At 37.4% G+C, this 19436-nt stretch overlaps 2 protein-coding genes across 4 annotated transcripts; one reads left to right on the top strand and one right to left on the bottom strand.

Annotated features, from left to right (window-relative positions):
• Positions 1–1336: 1336 nt before the first annotated feature.
• On the top strand, positions 1337–14747 carry LOC129749000 (probable nuclear transport factor 2). 3 transcript variants are annotated; one of them, XM_055743829.1, is made up of 5 exons: positions 1337–1496; positions 1585–1828; positions 2030–2101; positions 2170–2268; positions 4424–5023. In XM_055743829.1, exons 2-5 carry the CDS (start codon positions 1721–1723, stop codon positions 4535–4537), a joined length of 393 nt encoding a protein of 130 aa, XP_055599804.1. In that variant the 5' UTR covers positions 1337–1496; positions 1585–1720; the 3' UTR covers positions 4538–5023. The 3 variants fall into 3 exon arrangements, with proteins under 3 accessions (XP_055599804.1, XP_055599795.1, XP_055599812.1); XM_055743820.1 differs by lacking the exon at positions 4424–5023 and adding an exon at positions 14326–14747 and having other exon boundaries at positions 1338–1496; XM_055743837.1 differs by lacking the exon at positions 4424–5023 and adding an exon at positions 14326–14747 and having other exon boundaries at positions 1341–1491.
• LOC129748991 (uncharacterized) lies at positions 14728–19394 on the bottom strand. Its single transcript, XM_055743809.1, has 5 exons — positions 18927–19394; positions 18659–18852; positions 17853–18389; positions 17553–17787; positions 14728–17489 (listed from the first exon to the last, which is right to left on the bottom strand). Exons 1-5 carry the CDS (start codon positions 19158–19160, stop codon positions 17226–17228), a joined length of 1464 nt encoding a protein of 487 aa, XP_055599784.1. The 5' UTR covers positions 19161–19394; the 3' UTR covers positions 14728–17225.
• Positions 19395–19436: the final 42 nt, after the last annotated feature.

Genomic DNA, 19436 nt, shown 5'->3' with positions numbered 1-19436 from the left:
TTTCAATGTACATCTGGTGCAAAACTTAAATTTTCATATTTTTTTGAACACTTTTTTTTTGTTCAATATAAAACTGCTGGAATTCGAAAAATATATGAAAAATCTAGCACCTTGACAACCTTGAAGCGCGTTTCCTCGAAACTATCATTTAGGCACTTGCACTCTCTGATCACAAGCACCTCAATTTATACCCTAGCACCGGGCGAGGTGGTTAGACCAAGTGAAGTGGAGCTTGATTTGGCGTATTTGGGATGCCTCATTTGAGTAAGTTTCCAGCGTGCGCTAGGAGTTTTATTGAAAAAAGTCCATTTTTCTGGAAAAATTCCGTAGATGTGTTCTAGCAAGCTGTTGTTAATATAAAATGGTAATTTTATAGTGCTCGGTGATTGGTATGACAAGCATTCGTATGGACCTGTTTTAGATAATTGACTAAATCAAACCGAAAAAATTTAAAAATTCATAAACTACCAACTTTTACAGAAAATTTACTTACAAGTTGAGAGCTTAAAATCAGTAGTAAATAGAAAAAAAAATATTTTCTATATAACTTTTCATAAAAAGATAGCCTTATTTATAACCTTTAATTTGATGTATAACACTTAATGATCGCAAGAGTGCTAGCAAAGTTATTCAAATATCTATGCAACAAATTTGATTAGATAAAATATTTTTCATTCAAGTTTGCTCCACACCAACTTGTGCACAAGAAAGGATATTTTATTCAATCAAGTACCCCATGACGGGGCCAGGAGTTAAAAAAAGCGCGCGCTTTGATCAAGTTGTAAGCAAGTCCTCTTGATGCCACGTTTTGCAGGTTGCATGATGCTAAAACTTGAATGGAGACAACATTATGATTCAAAGAATGTGATGTGAATGTTTGAATATCTTTGCTTGTACTGTTGCGATAATTAAGTGTTATACATCAAATTAAAGGTTATAAATAAGGCTATCTTTTTATGGAAAGTTTATATCGAAAATATTTTTTTTCTATTTACTACTGATTTTAAGCTCTCAACTTGTAAGTAAATTTTCTGTAAAAGTTGGAAGTTTATGAATTTTTAATTTTTTTCGGTTTCATTTAGTCAATTATCTAAAACAGGTCCATACGAATGCTTGTCATACCAATCACCGAGCACTATAAAATTATCATTTTATATTAACAACAGCTTGCTAGAACACATCTAAGAAAATTTTCCAGAAAAATGGACTTTTTTCAATAAAACTTCTAGCGCACGCTGGAAACTTACTCAAATGATTTTGCTTAATTATATTCAAAAATTGAATAACAGCTAGTAGGCGTGTATTTGACATTTTATTGCAAATGAAAAAAAGTTCGCTTTTGGTTCAGTGTAAAATGGCGGCAACACTGGCTGGATGCACTCTTTTTGTGTAACGACGATTCATCTGCGAAAGAGAATCATCCGCAGTCATCGCATTTTGTGCAGGAAGGAAAGAAGACGATTTCGGCCATCACGGCTCCGTTTGCTGAAGGTAAGGTAAGCGATTTTCGAATCCACCCGATGCCAGTTCCTGTTGCTTCCAAGTGTGATTGTGCGTCGGCATTAAATGGTGTATTTTCTGCAGCGTAAAACTACTCGATCCGCTGGTGCGTTCACATTTTGACCGGTCTCGAGGGAGAAAGTGTAGTGGATAGTCCCATTTTCGGAACAGCGAGTGCGATTGCAGCAACCTGAACTTTCGTCCGATTAAAACAACGAATATGACCCTCAATCCGCAGTACGAAGAGATTGGCAAGGGATTCGTCACTCAGTACTATGCCCTGTTCGATGATCCCAACCAAAGGGTGAACCTGGTCCAGTTGTACAACGTAAGTCCCCCCGATTAAAATACCTGAACAGAAAAAGGCTTCCGCAAATGTTCCTAACCTCAACACAGACGTGTTGACATTTTCTTGCATCTGATGTCAAAAATGACCTTTGCCGATTTGTTGTGCATTATTGCGAGAAATCGTACCATTTTTGGAAGAAATAAAATATTTCAAAAGTAATTCGTTGATGTTCCTTTTCAGGCGGAGTTATCCTTTATGACCTTTGAGGGTCAGCAAATTCAGGGAGCGGCCAAAATTTTAGAAAAATTACAGGTAAACCGGCAAGCAACCTTTGCGATAGTCGCAAAATGTAATCGGAAAATGTATTGATTTACTTTCAGAGTTTGACCTTCCAGAAGATAAACCGGATACTGACGGCGGTAGACTCACAGCCTACTTTCGACGGTGGAGTTCTTATAAACGTTCTGGGCCGATTGCAAGTAAGTATGAATTTGAATTCATTTCAATTTTAATAATGTTAAAAAAATGCGTCCCTGTCGAATGTTTGTTTCTGTTTGAAATTTTCGCTTTGCAATTATTTCCAGAGGACCTCAAAATTACGTGAAATCCATTTAGTGAATGAGTTTGATTGTATTGTTTTGATTTTTTTTAAGTTATATCTTTGTTTTAAGATGAAAGTTAGAAAATGAATTGAATTTTTTATTTAGTTGTGTTCAAAATCATCAACTTATCACAGAATGTACATCTTGAAAGCACTTTCAACCCTGCTTAAATTTATAATATCGAGTTAAGGTACACCGGGGCAAGTGCAAACGGTTTTCACCATAGTTCAACTTTCACATGTCCTAGAAAAATATGTAAATCTTCAAAAATTATCAATTACCGATCGTTGCATCATTAAAATGGTTCTCAACAAATTTCCGTTGAAAGTGAAAAAATAAAAAATGTTGGTAAAAAGTAACGGCACTTTTGTGAAAAAATTTCTAAAGTGCAAACGCAATGCTTTTCCCAAACTTATTCAAAGATGCGTCAGTGTATCGTTACTAAAACGAATTTAATACATGTTCCGGTATGTTTTATCAACTTTTTTTTATGTATTTGCTGTTTTTCTACAATATTAATTACTTTTGGGAACCTCAGTTTTAATGACTGTTATTTGAAGCAAAAGACCTTGATTTGCCAAGGCATTACGGAATTTTGAATATCCGCTTCAGATAAAACACTGGATACCCTGGACCACTCTAATGTAATGCTGAACCATTTTTGAGATGATTTTTTTTTAATGTCTGATGTTACATGGCTTAAAGGTGCGTTTGCACTTACCCCGGTTGTGTCGTTTGCACTTGCCCCGCAGTGTGGGTTGACAGGAGTGAATATTATTTTCACATTTTTCAGGGTATACTGAAAATTTATCATAAATTTTCTGCTTTCACTTGGATATCAGTCCCAAACACTCACATTTCAACGAAAAATCGGATTTGAATGCCCTTTTTTGTAGCCAAAAAAGCAAAACAAAAACACACTTTTCATGTCCAGTACGTACTTGAATTCGTGTGTAATAAAACAGTGCCGTGTTGTTAGTGAATAATTAAAAGAAAGTTTTGTTTATCTATGTCAGATTGTTGATTTGGACAACAACAACAACTTCTAGAAGAAGAAATATTTTTTAATTTTTTGTTACAGAGGAAAGTTGATCGTTTGCACTTGCCCCGAGTTTGCACTTGCCCCGGTGTACCTTATTATAATTCTTATTTAAACTTGATTGTTGGAACTAGCATTTCTGAATAACTTACTCATCCAGTTCGAATATGAACTTAAAGGCCCCCAAATATCCTATAAATAAAATTCGAACAAAGTTTCCGATCTAAGATTCTACATGGTATGTTAAAACTACTAACAAAAAATAGATTTTCTGAAATGATTAATGTACGTACAGTTTGTACAACCGTTTTTTTTTTGGTTGAACTTGGAAGTCGAGTTAACCGAAAGATTTACGCCAGGTAACCAAACAGAGTATTTACTTGAAAAGCTAAAATCATCGAGTGGTTTTAGTTTTCTTATTTTGGAAAACATCCAGTTTCCAATATTCCACAGAAAAGGCATGGAATCCGTAGATATCGATACAAACTTCTAAAAAGACAAAATGTTCTAGATCCACTGCGTTGAAACATCGATATTGAATGCACAATATCAGTCATTTTTAAATGAATTAAGAGTTCGAGCTCAAGAGTAAACATCGAACCCAGTTGTACCGGATAAGTTTTCAATGAATGTAGGGATTAATCTTCAGACGAATATCCCAAATATAGCTGATTGATAACTGTCGGTTTAGTAAATTTATTGAACTTGGAAGGTTTTCTAACTATCTTTTGTAGCATTTCGATGTAAAATTCTTACTAGAAAATCCCTCTGATTTTTCCTGTTGTCTGTTCAATCTCGAGATCACATCAAGAACCTTTTTTGTTTTGCTACCTGCCGCAAGTTTGTATTAGTTTCCCGACTAATTACATTTCTCTTCTCTGTTCTCTTTCCAAATTGTCCTCATAATATCACACCTCATACGTCGCGCGGAACCAATTGTGCGCGCTCTCTCGGAAATCTATCTACTTCGCCCTTTTTGGCCCAAACCAACAGACTGATGAAGATCAACCTCACGATTATACGCAAACGTTTGTACTAAAGCCGATGGGAACCAGCTTTTTCGTCCAACACGACATCTTCAGACTAGCGTTGCACGATATGGCGTAGCATGTCCTGGTCCTCTCAAGCGCTTTGCTTCTCTCCCGGTTAGCGTAAAATTATCGTTTGTTTCTGCGTAATCTGTTACCTAATGTGTATCCAAGAATGCAACAATACTAGACAAACAAAACCGTGCGTGAATTGTTAGAAGAGACAAAAAATTCTGAAATAACTCGAAGTACAGGGCCTCGTTCGAAATCAAGCAAGAAAAAACGGTAGTCAAGCAACAAACACGGAAAAAACCTACGGAACCTTCAAATGGAGCCTTTCACATGCACATACACACGTCGCTATATTGTTAAACGAAGCATGAAAGTAAAACATCCGCCACAGAAGGTCTTGAATACGTCACATGTCTTATTTTCCCGTTTTTATGTATGAATACATTTTGTTTCATTACATACCTACTAATTTATAACAAACACTTGACCTTATGAAACTATTATAGAAGTTTAGTAAAACGAAGAATAAACAAATTTAAAAAAAATCTTCAAATTCTTGATGTTGAGTTATTGAAATTATTCGAAACTATTTCGACCGGCACTTCTATCATTATCAAATCTTCTCTAGGAAATCAGTCATCAATCAAGTGAGTTAATGTTTTTAAAAGAAGAGTAAGCAGGTATGTCAAATTAATATATTGAGAGTTTTTGGAATTAACTTTTTTTTACCTAATAAACTAACTAAATTTAAATTTGTAAGTTAACCGTTAATGAACGATTAAGCTGTACATTAAGCGCAAGAGAAATGCGAAATTGTTCTTGAAATATTTTGTACAGGGTTTCAACGTGAACGTTTACGTCTCGGTGGTCTAGCGGTTAGCGTGATAAGACGGTACTCACTGGTCAAATGGTGGCATGGGTTCGATTCCCATCTCGTTACTGGGTGTTAAATGATAATCGTTAGTGGTCCACGTTTATTCGAACTGTAAGCCTAAATCGGGTAAGACGGTGTATGCGGGGAACATGCTCGGCCAAAATCCCGAATCGACGGGTGGTGATAGAGATACAACAGAGAGAACAATAGTGGGCAAAAGAGCACGTGCGTATATATGTACATGGGGATGTATCGATAAAAAGTTCCAGCAGTCGACCGATGGAGCTCGACATGTACGCATACTGGAGCCTATTTCTCACGTTCGCCGTGGTGTAATCGGCAATTTTTCATTTGTTGATTTAGATCCACGGTAGCATAAGTCGATGCCTACTGTGGTAACAGTTTTCCCTCCTCATTTCCAGGACACCAGGTAGGAGTTCAACTTCTCAGGCAGCCTGATGTTTCTCTGGGGACGTCTAGGTGTTGGTTGATCTTCGAGGGAAACAAAAGAATCGTTTTGGTCTTCCATGCTAATTTCGACATCGACCAATGTTGATTCTTCAGCTGGTGTTTGTGGATCATCTTTGTCAGGTTCTGTAACATTTGATGTCGTCAACAGTCGTCAACTTGGCACTATGTGGTTAACACATTTGGCGATCCTTCTAGGAGCTAATTTTTGGCCAAACGGAGATTTTCAAAAAGATAATAAGATAAAAATTTTAATTTTGAACGTATCAAATTGATTTGTAGAAATATAACTAGAAAAGAATTTGTAGATCAAACTTCGCGATAATAATGATTGTGTGAAAAACTGTAACCGTGCAATTAGAACGTATAGGTCCCGATGGGCTGTATCGAAACGTGCACGCACGATGCGTATGCGTGCTTATATGCTATGAGGAGCAAACCGAAGTGCTGCGCTTGATGCGAGCTTGGATGCTGCGTCTGTTGCGAGTGCGAGCTTGTGTGCTGCGCCCTGTGCGAGCTTGTGTGCTGCGCCTGTTGCGAACTTAAATGCTGCGCTTGATGCGCGCTTAAATGCTGCGCCTGTTGTGAGCTTTAGTGCTACGCCCAATGCGTGCTGAAGTGCCTCGCTTGATGCGAGCTTGAATGATGCACCTGTTACGAGCCAAAGTGCTGCTCCTGGTGCGAGCTTAAATGTTGCGCTTGATGCAAGCTTGAATGCTGCGTGCGGTGTGAGCACAGAGAACAGACGTACAAGCTATTTCACGAAACTTGTGTAAAATTTCCAACGAACATTTTAACCAATTTTTCCTTTTTAGCTTATACCGTATTCGTTTTCACCACCCGAAAGTGTTGCACCATCCACGCTGGAAACGAGCATGAATCGAGTTTTGCACTCACCTTTGTTGGTGTGCGTGAAATCGGCAGTGTCAACAGAAAACATCAAGCTGTCAAAAATCCATTACAGCTGGTATTTGTTTTCGTTTGACTTCGAAAATTGAAATGAAATTTACTTTAGTTGATCATTGTCTTTTAAATAATACGAAAATTTTAGCATGAATTGATATATTATGTTGAATTGTGAAGATTTCAGATTTATTTTGCTTGGTAGATTCGCCTCTGGCTCTGATGATAACTGCAATTCCGGCTGATTCTGGGCGGTCTATGCTTGCTGCTGCTGCTAGACTGCAGTTACCCCAGCTTGAAGGTTCCGGTATTTTGAACGTTTATTCCTCGCAAATCTCATCTTCGTTCGAGTACCTATTTCCCTTTTCAGTTAACAAAAAAAATCTTGGAAGTCAAAATGGCGAACTCGGATCGCGGAAGTCGGGGGAGAAAGTTTTGCTAACAGACCGAAACGAACGAAATTCAAGCTCCCAATGCGGGTGTAGTCTCAAACTACCGTTTTTGAAGGGCAACGGGTGGGAATCCGGGACTTGGCGCAACCGACCATCGTCGCCCTAAGGCACAGCTCGAAGCTGGCTTGTAGCAGAGTAGCTTCGATGCAGCTGAACGCTTCTTGCTGTGGAGACCAACTTATAAGACCCTCCCGAACAAGAAAACTTTTCGGTTTGGGCGATTCCACCAAATCTTTGGGTTGGCCTTTTTGCACTAGGATTTGCTGCTCTTTTTCGGCATCGCCTGGAACCGATTGCAGCAAGCCTTCTGGGCACATTTCTTCTTGGGAGCGTTATTTGCTTTGGAACGTGCCATCCATGTGAAATTCTCCGCCTCTGTTGGAAACGGCACTGGTATTGAATCCGAAACAAGTTTCCGTTCTTCGGGTTAATAAAGAGAAAAAAACAGCTCGAACGCAATTTTGCGGTATAGAAATAAACCAACCAGCTGATATTTGTTTACATCGGGAAGCACGTGCTGTCAAAATTCATGATAGTATTGGTGAGAGCGCAAGCAACACCGAATATTTTCAGAGTGTTCCACCGTCCACTTTATGGTGCACTACCAGTGGACTACTCTTCGTGAAAACGAGCATGAAAACAGCAAAAAGTGCACTACCGGTAGTGCCCCGGTGCACCACCACTTGAAAACGAATTCTCTATTAGTCACCAGATGTCTCCAAATACACCAGAGAGAACTGTGAAAATTTGATTTGTAACTTTTGAACGGCGCAATAGATGGCACTGTTTCAAGTCAATTTTCAACGTATTTTTTGGGTGTCAGCATTTGAAATTTTACACACTTTTTTAAAGATTTTTTGTTTGAGCTTGTACGTCTGTTCTCTGTGGTATGAGCCAAAGTGCTGCGCATGCGATGTACCCGATGTGAGCTTTGCTGCCATCGGCAGTGGTTTTTCAGAAATGTCTGGAAGATTTTGAAAAAATGTCTGGAAAAGTCTGGATGACGAACTCTTTATAGGTGATGACCTTTTTTTTTTGGTCACCACGAAATATTGCAATATTGCAGTCTAGCACTCAGAGGAAATCTTATTATAAATTTCATAAGATACATCTTATGAACCATTTTTTTGCGTCCAAACTAATTTTTCATAAGAGTTTTATGAAATTCTTTCAATTTTCATACGATGTTCTTATGAAAAATAGAAGAAACGGCATTGTGAAAAAATGATGAACACATTCATTCATAGCCTTCGTTTTTTTTTTCATCATCTAACAGTACGAAGCTATCACCAGTTCATAGTTATTATAGTTTTCCTTCAAAGTTAAATGTTATTGTTATCTCCGGAATGGTAAGTTCGATTTGATGTTTTTGGTGTGAACGTTGAATATATTAGTAAACTAAAATACATTTTTTGTTTACTTTTCAGCAAGCTGATCGGCAAAAAACGAAAGGTCGAAGATTGAGATGCGGCAAAAAAAAACTTTGATGGAGCCGTCTGTTGATGCGCTGCTGATGGTGACCATGAAGGATTTAATTTTAAACAAATTTGGCAAACAATAAAGTGAATGTTTTCAGCATGAAATATCGAGAATTTTTCTTATTAGAAAGTAATTTACTGTTTCCATAAGAATCTCTTATGAAAAGCAACAACCTCTCATTGAAGTAGGCGTTCATTTTCAGAATTCATTCGCGTCATAAGACAATCTTATGAATTTCATTAATTTTTCTTATGGCGCCACTTCATAAGAGAATCTTATGGCATACATAATAGTATTTTTCTGAGTGAAGGAATTGCACTCATTACTTCATAATAAGCATACATTCTATACACTATCAATGCCTGAGACTATTGTGGTGATGTCGGCGGTAATACGTTTTATGCTTTACTTCCTGCTTTACTACCATCTTCGTGGCATTCATCACTCTTCAATTACTAATTCAAATCATTTTCTACCATTTTGCAACGAAAATTTTGAAATTTTATTGTTTTGCCAGAAAATTCATGTCGAAACTCAAAAGTCTGGAAATGTCTGGAAGAAACGACAAAAGTCTGCAAGTCTGGAAACCTAAAAAATGTCTGGCAAAAGCCCAAAAAGTCTGGAAGATTCAGAGAAAATCTGGAAGGTTGGCAACGCTGGCCATCGGTGTGCTGCAGAGTGCCTCCAGTAGGGTGGGTGCATACTGAGGAAAAGTAGGCAAGGGGTACTAAAAGTTTCTCATTGGTGGGGGGTGGAGACGGTGCGCTTTTTGACAGCGAATTGTTCGCCTACCATGCCTACGATTACGATTGCCTGTCACAAGGGTCACAAGATGGACGATTCCGTGCATTGGTATAAGAACACACCTAGCTTTACCCGCCTTGGTGTGCTGTGCTGGCTAATGTGCTGGTTGCATCTGCGAGCTATCTAAGCTGCGCCTACTGCGAACTTTAAATGTTACGCCTGTGTACAGACTTTGCTGAATCTAATGAAAGCTTGTGTAAACTAAATGTGCTCCTCTCAACTCGAGCGAGGAACGCTGCGCCTGCAACTATACACTCAGAGGAAATCTTATTATAAATTTCATAAGATACATCTTATGAACCACTTTTTTGCGTCCAAACTAATTTTTCATAAGAGTCTTATGAAATTCTTTCAATTTTCATACGATGTTCTTATGAAAAATAGAAGAAACGGCATTGTGAAAAAATGATGAACACATTCATTCATAGCATCAGTTTTTTTTTCATCATCTAACAGTACGAAGTAATCGCCAGTTCATAGTTATTATAGTTTTCCTTCAATGTTAAATGTTATTGTTATCTCAAGAAAGGTAAGTTCGATTTGATGTTTTTGGTGTGAACGTTGAATATATTAGTAAACTAAAATATATTATTTGTTTACTTTTCAGCAAGCTGATCCGCAAAAAACGAAAGGTCGAAGATTAAGATGCGGCAAAAAAAAACTTTGATGGAGCCGTCTGTTAATGCGCTGCTGATGGTGACCATGAAGGATTTAATTTTAAACAAATTTGGCAAACAATAAAGTGAATGTTTTCAACATGAAATATCGAGAATTTTTCTTATTAGAAAGTGATTTACTGTTTCCATAAGAATCTCTTATGAAAAGCAACAACCTCTCATTGAAGTAGGCGTTCATCTTCAGAATTCATTCGCGTCATAAGACAATCTTATGAATTTCATTAATTTTTCTCATGGCGCCACTTCATAAGAGAATCTTATGGCATACATAATAGTATTTTTCTGAGTGTAATGTTGCGTCATGTTACAAGCAATTTAGTTGGGCTGCGCTAAATGTGAGGTAGACTTTTGGCACCTTAGAAAATTCAGCTTCGCAATGCACCCGCGAGAATGTGAGTCAGTTTAGGCAAATTTAACTGCTGTTTTTGTGTTTATCGTTACTTAAGATTGTACTTATCGAAATTTTAGAACGCAAATTGGCGATGAAGCAATGTGAGTTTCAAGGTTAGCTGCTGATTAAAACATAAACAAAGAACTAAAAGCATCAACAAAAAGTACCGGAAGCAGCACCATGAAATTTATTATTTCAAAAGAGATAATATGAAAAGTTTAAGCAGGACACTATGCGCATAAGCTGGATGCTTACAAAAAAATTTAAAAAAAATATTTTGAGATATTTTTGAACCTTCATTTCTTCTGAGAGGAGGGTGAATGTGTGGGAGGCTCCCAACGTGATAAACTGAGAGCGAATATAATGTGACATCCCTCCGCACGGCCGCACATGAATGCTGTTTATCCTCATCACTCATCGTCGTTGATATGTATCGCTGATACAACAGGTCTCGCACTTACCCACCCGTCGAGTAAGTGACTGAATCGTCAACTTGGCGCTTTGTGGTTAACACAGATGTCAGGGAAAAATTGAGAAAAACTGGTCCACCAAAACGAGAAAACGGAAGATATTTGGATTATTATTCAGAAAGCGAACGTTGAAAAACGTGAAATGAGCATCAATAAAGTTTGAAGAATACCATCATTTGAATAATTACCGAAATGAATTTGTCAAATGTATTTAAAAAAAAGAGGGTAGTTGCTATTTACAACTCGCTAAGCAACAGCACGGAAAATTTAGGAAAATACGTTTCACTAAAATTTTTTTCTTGCGCTAAGACTGCACAAAAATTTCGTCAATCTCAAATTTTGCCCTACGATTTTGCACTTTTCTCTCACCTATATCTGTACACCTCTTGAATGTGAAAATTATCTGTTCTACAATTTAAAATTGTCTTATAGAGAACTGAGAGGACTTTAAGACAATCGTCCAATTCATCACCACATCTGCTAGGCTAACGAAGTTGGATGATTGGCCCTTATTCTGCGCCGCGCATGACGTGACGATAGTCGAGTCACCCAAGTCACTCTATTCCAGTAGTCGGTTTAGGTGAGGAACGTCACTTCGGATGAACTTTGTGAGTTCTTTACCCTATTCTCGTAGTCACCGTGGGTGAGAATTGTCGCATTCGGGTGACGAATTTAGGTGAGAATTGTCGGTACCTTTTCAGGTGGCGACGAGATAGAAATTTAAGGGAAAAATAATGCAAAACTGAATAATTAGACTCTGCATGTTTAATCACGTTAAAGTATGACGATTTTAAAAACAATTTGATTAATTTATTCGCAGAAGAGGAGCATTGTCAGAGGAGGCAAATTTTTATACAAAAACGCATATATTTGCGTAGTTTGAATTTAAAAATATTTTTTTTCGTAGTTTTCTCCCCCATCTCTATAAGTAAATTAAATTCACAAATGCCCAGTAGGAAATGAGAAATCTTGTTTTATTTGTTTCCAAACTGTATTTGCAAACTGTGATTTGAAAATATGAAATTGGCCTAACAAAAAATAATCTAGGCTAATTAGCTAAATCATTTTTCAGCAATCAAATCAAGAAAAATTGTGCTCCAAAATAACATTACCTAGTAAAATTTCTACACTAATTAATCCAAATCTGCCAAGAAAATAAATTCGTTTGCGATGTTGCTGACCAACAAAAGATTCATTGGCTATTGGCGTTGCTGAAACAGTCGGTAATATTGGGTGGTATGAAAAAAACTTAGTTATTGCTTTTGCTAAACTGAATCGAGCAGTCGAGCAGTCGCTTAAAGCAATTGCTTCGGTTGTTATGAATAAAGTTTTTTTTGACAGCTGTTTTCTCGGTCAGGAGCTTTTACTTTTAGAACAAGCTAGTTTGGTATGAATAAAGCTCAAATCTGAAGCAATTGCTCGACAAATCTCATAGCAATTGCTTTATTTTCTAAGCATGCTCGGTAGCAGACTTTTCCTATAAAAAATTCTTTAATAACGTCATGAACTTATCAAATTAGCAATATTTCACTTCAAAACAATTCAAAAAGGTATTTTCAACATGGATAAAGAAAAGTCGAAGTGATAACCCAACTTTTTTCATATTCATGTCGTTGTATAAAATCATTCGTGTAAGATGACAATAAACAAATCAATTAGTAAATATTTCAAATTAAAAAAAATCCGGCTATAGTGGAAGAAGTCCCAATTGACTCAAAGTAAGAAATAAATTGTAATAATTTAAAACATTATACAGATCTCTCATTTTTATATAATTTTTTATAATCCTAAGATTAAAAAAAATCTAAATTCAAATGCGCGCCTATTGCATATTTTTTTTATACATCGGATTATCCCGATCCGAATACATGTGGGAGAGCTTATGATAAATATTAGAGCTAGGCCATTTTTTGTTTGACAATATTCGAATATGTATTAATTTTTCTTTAAACATCAACATACGAGCACGCATTAACAAAAAAATCCGGCCGTTCTTACACGCACCACCCGCTTCGTCGACTTCAAGGCTACTTTAGCCGTACTTTTCAATTTTCTGATCGTCTTCTTTCATTTTACTGTAGAAAACTTCAGATTCTGCTGGTTGGATAGCTCTATTTTTCGAAGCAAAAGCTATGTTCTAAGACTTTAGTACACATCCGCTAAGCAAATGTTTATTCATACCAAACTAAGCAAATGCTTTGGACTTTTGCTTTGATTGATTTCGAGCTAAGTAAAAGCTACCGAAGCAATTGCTAAACCTTATTCATACCACTAATTATCACTAGGCGAAAAGCGCCGGTTGCCTTTTTGAATCATCATCTATTAATGTATTCGGTCCATGCAAAACTCCTCCACCAGGTGCCTGTAGAGTTGATTGACTTACTGGTTCCTACCAGCATTTAATAGTTTTTTCCACATACTGCTGAAATGAAAACGAAAGACAATTCTACTTAAACTGTTTTACTAAACAGCAACTTATTTAACCAACCTGAAACAGCAGCTACGGTTTCGTATATATCCGGAAGTTTAACACTGGTCTTTTAAGGCAACAGCCATCCACTTCTGCGTTTATGTGGATTTTTTTCTCCATTTCGGTGCTGTTTCCGGGCCCACATTAAGCTTGTACAGAAATTATGAAAACTCCACTTTTTGCAGCAAAATTTGTCCCATTTTTCGTTCCAATCAGCTTGCTGAAACCGTACAATCCGATACTGGTCCCGGAAGAAGTGGAATTTTCACTCGTTATTTTAAAATTCAATTTCCAAAACTCGAAATGTAAACACCGGCACAAAAGATCAGCGCAAATTTCGCCATTTTGACACATGGGTTCATTCAGTCACTCACCTCTGTCACTTTACCCCCATCGACTCCGGGAATAAGGTGACAGAACTCACGGTGACTCCGAGGTGAGGTGACAATCCTCACGTCACGCGCGGCGCAGAATAAGGGCCATTGGTTACTTACAAGCCAATCTTCTATCAGTGGCGGTGTAACAATCGACCTATCCAGTCATAACACCCAACGCGACCCGGCTGAATATGTTGAAAACGATCGAGAATATTTCAATTCAACTAAACTTTAGTTTCTCATGGATGAACAAATAATTTAAAAAGCTTAAATTTAAAACTTCATGTTTTATGTTTTGTGCAAGTCGTTTGAAACTGCCGTTTAAATGCCGTTTTCCTCGCTATATCAAACATATTTGATAAGATAAACCGCCTAAAATGTTGCGATACACGGGTGGAGCATGTTTCCGTTTTAAAAAAATCCTAATTCATGTTTTAAGAGTGGTTGTCAATGATCAAGTAATCAACATTGGATTTGTTTTACTCCACAGTGTGACGATGATCCGCCGCACGCTTACGCACAGGTGTTTGTGCTGAAACCTTTGGAGGGATCGTTGTACTGCGCCCATGACATCTTCCGTCTCTGCATTCACAACTCGGCTTAGCCCCGTACACATTGGTATTGAGCATCGCGCATTCCAACAACCACAACAACATGGATAACATTAACAATAACACATGCATACATACACATACAGACGACCGCTTCTACCAACCACAGCCTTCAGAATATGTACGCGAACACACGATGTAAAGTTTTGTATCAAATAATTAAACTTGTTAAAAGACACTTAAATTATGCCACAGGAGTAAACAGGTCATCGGAAAATATGAGTTGAATGTTATGTAACCAGGATATTTTTTTTCGAAGGAAAATAAAACACATCTAGATCTACTTGCTTTTGAATAATAAGCTGTTTCTTGTTTATTTAACGCTTGCTTTATTTCTACCGAAAGTAGCATTTATTCTTTCTTTTTCATATGCTTTCTGTTAAGATCTAACATTCATTCCGTGTGATAATTGTGGTTTTACTGAGCGTTTTTAGCTTGCCAGTAATAAAAGTAAGTAATACTGATGCTACTTTTCAGATACGTATATCAGCATTCCTCCACCGTTATGACATACAACCAGCTTTTCTGTCTCAGTTGTTAAAACCGTTAAGTTCTTTTTTTCTGTCTGACTAATACATAATGCTTACATTTCACTTTGATGACATTCCATAGGATCACTAACGTAACGCAGGTGCGTTGAAGATACTGCTTCTTTGAAATATCTCCGCAACACCTGGTGGTAAGTGACGCACCTGGTTTATTACTTGGTTCGTATGTGAAACGCTCTACTTATCATAGAATGAGATTTTTAAAACAAATCATTTAGTTTGTAAAAAATGGATTACGAGATTACTCCCGAGCGAGCGATACTAAATTCTAAACAGCAAAAAAGGCTTATCACAATCTTTTTTCTTGTTTTAATCAACTCAAAGTTTATCGTTAGATAAAAAAATATTTGGCCAAAATTGTTAGCAGTTATGAATTAAAAAATAATCCAATACGTTTTTTTTATCGAATTCCACGCCCAATATGTAGCTTTTTGGTTCAACTGTTTGGATTAGTTTTCCAGATCAATGGAACATAATAAAGAAAAGAGGAACATTATTCGGTCTTCGTATATACTTATTAGAAGTTGAGTAGAAGTTCCCAAAAAAAAAAAAAAAAAAAAATAACTGTTCCAAAAAAGTTAGAGCTTGCTTTTGTCAAACAATTAGTGGTATGAATAAGGTTTAGCAATTGCTTCGGTAGCTTTTACTTAGCTCGAAATCAATCAAAGCAAAAGTCCAAAGCATTTGCTTAGTTTGGTATGAATAAACATTTGCTTAGCGGATGTGTACTAAAGTCTTAGAACATAGCTTTTGCTTCGAAAAATAGAGCTATCCAACCAGCAGAATCTGAAGTTTTCTATAGTAAAATGAAAGAAGACGGTCAGAAAATTGAAAAGTACGACTAGAGTAGGCTTGAAGTCGACGAAGCGGGTGGTGGGTGTGAGAACGACCGGAATTTTTTTGTTAATGCGTGCTTGTATGTTGATGTTTAAAGAAAAATGAATACATACATATTCGAATATTGTCAAACAAAAAATGGCCTAACTTTAATATTTATCATAAGCTCTCCCACGTGTATTTGGATCGGGATAATCCGATGTTTAAAATAATAGGCAATAGGCCCGCTTTTAATTTAGATTTTTTTTGTAAATCTTAGAATTATAAAAAAATATATAAAAATGAGATATCTGTATAATGTTTTAAATTATTACAATTTATTTCTAACTTTGATCCAATTGGGACTTCTTCCACGATAGCCGGATTTTTTTTTATTTGAAATATTTACTAATTGATTTGTTTATTTTCATCTTAGACGAATGATTTTATACAACGACAGAAATATGAAAAAAGTTGGGTTAATCACTTCGACTTTCTTTATCCATGTTGAAAATGCCTTTTTGGATTGTTTTGAAGTGAAATATTGCTAATTTGATAAATTCATGACGTAATTAAAGAATTTTTTATTGGGAAAGTCTGCTACCGAGCATGCTTAGAAAATAAAGCTATTGCTAGGAGATTGGTCGAGCAATTGCTTCAGATTTGAGCTTTATTCATACCAAACTAGCTTGTTCTAAAAATAAAAGCTTCTGACTGAGAAAACAGCTGTCAAAAAAACTTTATTCATAACAACCGAAGCAATTGCTATAAGCGACTGCTCGACTGCTCGATTCAGTTTAGCAAAAGCAGTTACTAGGTTTTTTTCATACCACCCAATGGCTAAATTTGGTGCGTGGAAATCGTTCCAAATATAAACCTATCCTTAAAAACCTAAATGAACTGAAGTCTCACCGCCGGCGTTCAATCTTCAGTCAAATATTTGTGCTTCGAAATTCGTAATTTAGTAGATATAATTCTCGCGTGTTTGTTCACTCTTCCTAGAGAAACGAACTCTTGGGGTTAAGAGGTTTAAATCGAACTCTAGAACTAGTAAGTTTAAAGTTTTAACTTAAAGCAACAACTTAGTAAAAAGAGAGTATTTTGTTGCGGTATGTAAGTTGCTGACTGGTTTTTTTCTCATGCCTTTCTTGACTGACTGGGATAGTACTTCCTGACTGAAATTGCCACTCATTGGGCTTTAATTTAATGCTTTTTTTCCCTTTCATGTCCGGTAAGCTAATCTCGGTTTCTCACATTGAACTTTTGCTTTAAGTAAATCAATAAATAGTTTCGATAGCAGCTTCCTAATCGCTAATCAAATACCGTTTCAAACGTGTAACTCTGTCTGTTAAGTATATAAGTTGTTTACTGTTAATGCTAAAGTTATGATTTGAAGATTCTCAAATAAAATTCCTCTACTTGCGATAGCGAAACGGCCGGAATGAGCGGAAAGCGACGCTACGAAGGGACCTCATCGCTTGAGCCCGATTGAAATGTTTGGCTGGGCGAAAGCTACCCAACGAAAATCCGTTCATGATCGGCACCAGTCCGTTGTGCTGGTTGCTGTTGTTGTTGTTGCCGTCGCCTGTTTCGCTTGCATCGGAACCGTACAGGCCGTATCCAAAACCGGTGGATCGGTTTTTGAGCATAACCGTGACCATCGCCAGCACTATCAAAGACTGAAACATGAGAAGAAATTAGCCTCATTTGTTATCGATAAGTATTTTTTTTAAATAATTTACCAAAACTATGATAATCAGTCCAGTGTAAAACTGCATTCGCGTAGTGTTGGATGAAAATTCAATTTTTTCCGCTTCAGCAATCAGCCGTCTGATCGGCTCATAGTTCGGATGCAAGGCTAGGGCTTGTTTCAGGTGTAAGATAGAATCCGAAAGTTGGCCATAAGCTTTGAATATCTCTCCGAGTGTAAAATATTGTCTCCACGCGCTCCTTTCTGGCGGATGAACTTCTAGAGACCTATTAAGAACAATACGTGTAAGTTCTAAGAAAATTCATATCCATAAAGTTATTGAAATACAAACCTTTTAGTAAGACTTATAGCATCGTCTAGGTACTGCAAGTTGAACAGTACCCGTGCTAAATTAAGCAAGGTGTCCGCATTTGTCGGCGATACGGAAAGCGCTCGCCGGAAACACTCGATTGCGTGGCCGGCGTTTCCCTTGATGCGCCAAAAATTTCCTATCTGATTCCACAGATGAATCGTGTGCGGTTGTTCCTTCTTGGACCGTCTCAATCGCCGCTCGAGCGCATCGATGTTGAAGTGTTCCAACGATTGGCCGGCTTTGCGTTTCAAAAACAGATACGCCACCTCTGGCTCCGGAGCGGGATTGTGCTCGTACCTTTGGGCCACACCAACCAGATCATCGTAGTGGGTAAAATTGACGGGCTCTCCACAAGTGAGCAAATCTAAACCTGCCTGGTTGGACTGAGCTGCCTTCGGCGGATGAATCGGCGATGCGTTATATGGACCGTTATCGGATTTCGCCTTGCCGCTAAGGTTCTTTCTATCAAAATTATTATGCAAGGCGGAATAATAAGCCAGATGTGAAGCAGTTGGGCTAAAACAAGGAAGACATGTAAACCGGTCAGTTTACCAGAACAGGTGAAAACATTGCATTGTAGAAAAAAAATATTCCAAGAACAACATTTTTTATCTTTCAAAGTGACTAAATGTAAATCTCTTTCAAAGTTGAAATAAAAACTTTCTTATGAATTTGGCTGGCACTGCTTGGTGCAACTAAACTGTTCCCATTTATTACAGAGTAATTTTGGAAGCATAAATAAAACAAAATAGCGCGTTCATCTGAGGTTCGAAATAGGTACTTACTCATTTCCCAGATGCTGCAACAGTTCTTCCGTCGTGCCGGAACCACGATTCCAGGTGTTGTGCCGATAGTTGGCAGCCGTGGTTGTAATAATGGTAAATGTCGATTCTTCATCCCCGTCGTCGTCGGACGGATGAAATAAAGATCCTCCACCGTTGTTATGATCATCCAGCGGCAGCCCACCATCTCTCGCGAGCTGTGTATTATAAGAAAAAAATGATTCATTAGGATACCAATCTGTTGCCACACGTGCTTGTGTAAAGATCAAACCTTCGTATCCGTTCCTCCGGTTGAAGTCGGGACACTCACAATTTTTCCTTGCTCGACATTTAACTTCCACATAGTGGAAGTCCGCGTGTTAGTCGTAATGATTTGCAGACAAAATATGTACACAAAGATGTAGTACACGGCCAGTCTGCGCTCTTGAGCTCGGTGTGGGGTCCGGGAAACCTTCGGTAGCCCCACGGCAGATGTCCCGGGAGTAGACATCGTGAACGCATCCATACACAATTTTTTCGCTTGTGCTTGTTTATGTTCAGTTCACAACCTGATTTTTTAAAGTTACCTTCTCACATACTGAGGATTGATAAAGTTTCCGCTTTACTGTACTATAAATTCGCTTAAATTGATTAATTATTCCAGCACAATTTTAATTTCAGCAGTCTGAAAAAGTCCGATGTTTCCTCGAATCGAAAAGGATGTTTTCTTGTTGTGTTTGACATATGCGTGCGCGAAAAAGAGTACAATCATCATCAATCATTGAAATAAATTGAAATCATC

This window comes from Uranotaenia lowii, chromosome 1, assembly GCF_029784155.1.
Source record: "Uranotaenia lowii strain MFRU-FL chromosome 1, ASM2978415v1, whole genome shotgun sequence".
Taxonomy (NCBI): Eukaryota; Metazoa; Arthropoda; class Insecta; order Diptera; family Culicidae; genus Uranotaenia; species Uranotaenia lowii.
The sequence above is the reverse complement of the archived record's forward strand: the minus strand, read 5'-3'. Positions and strand labels throughout refer to the sequence as shown.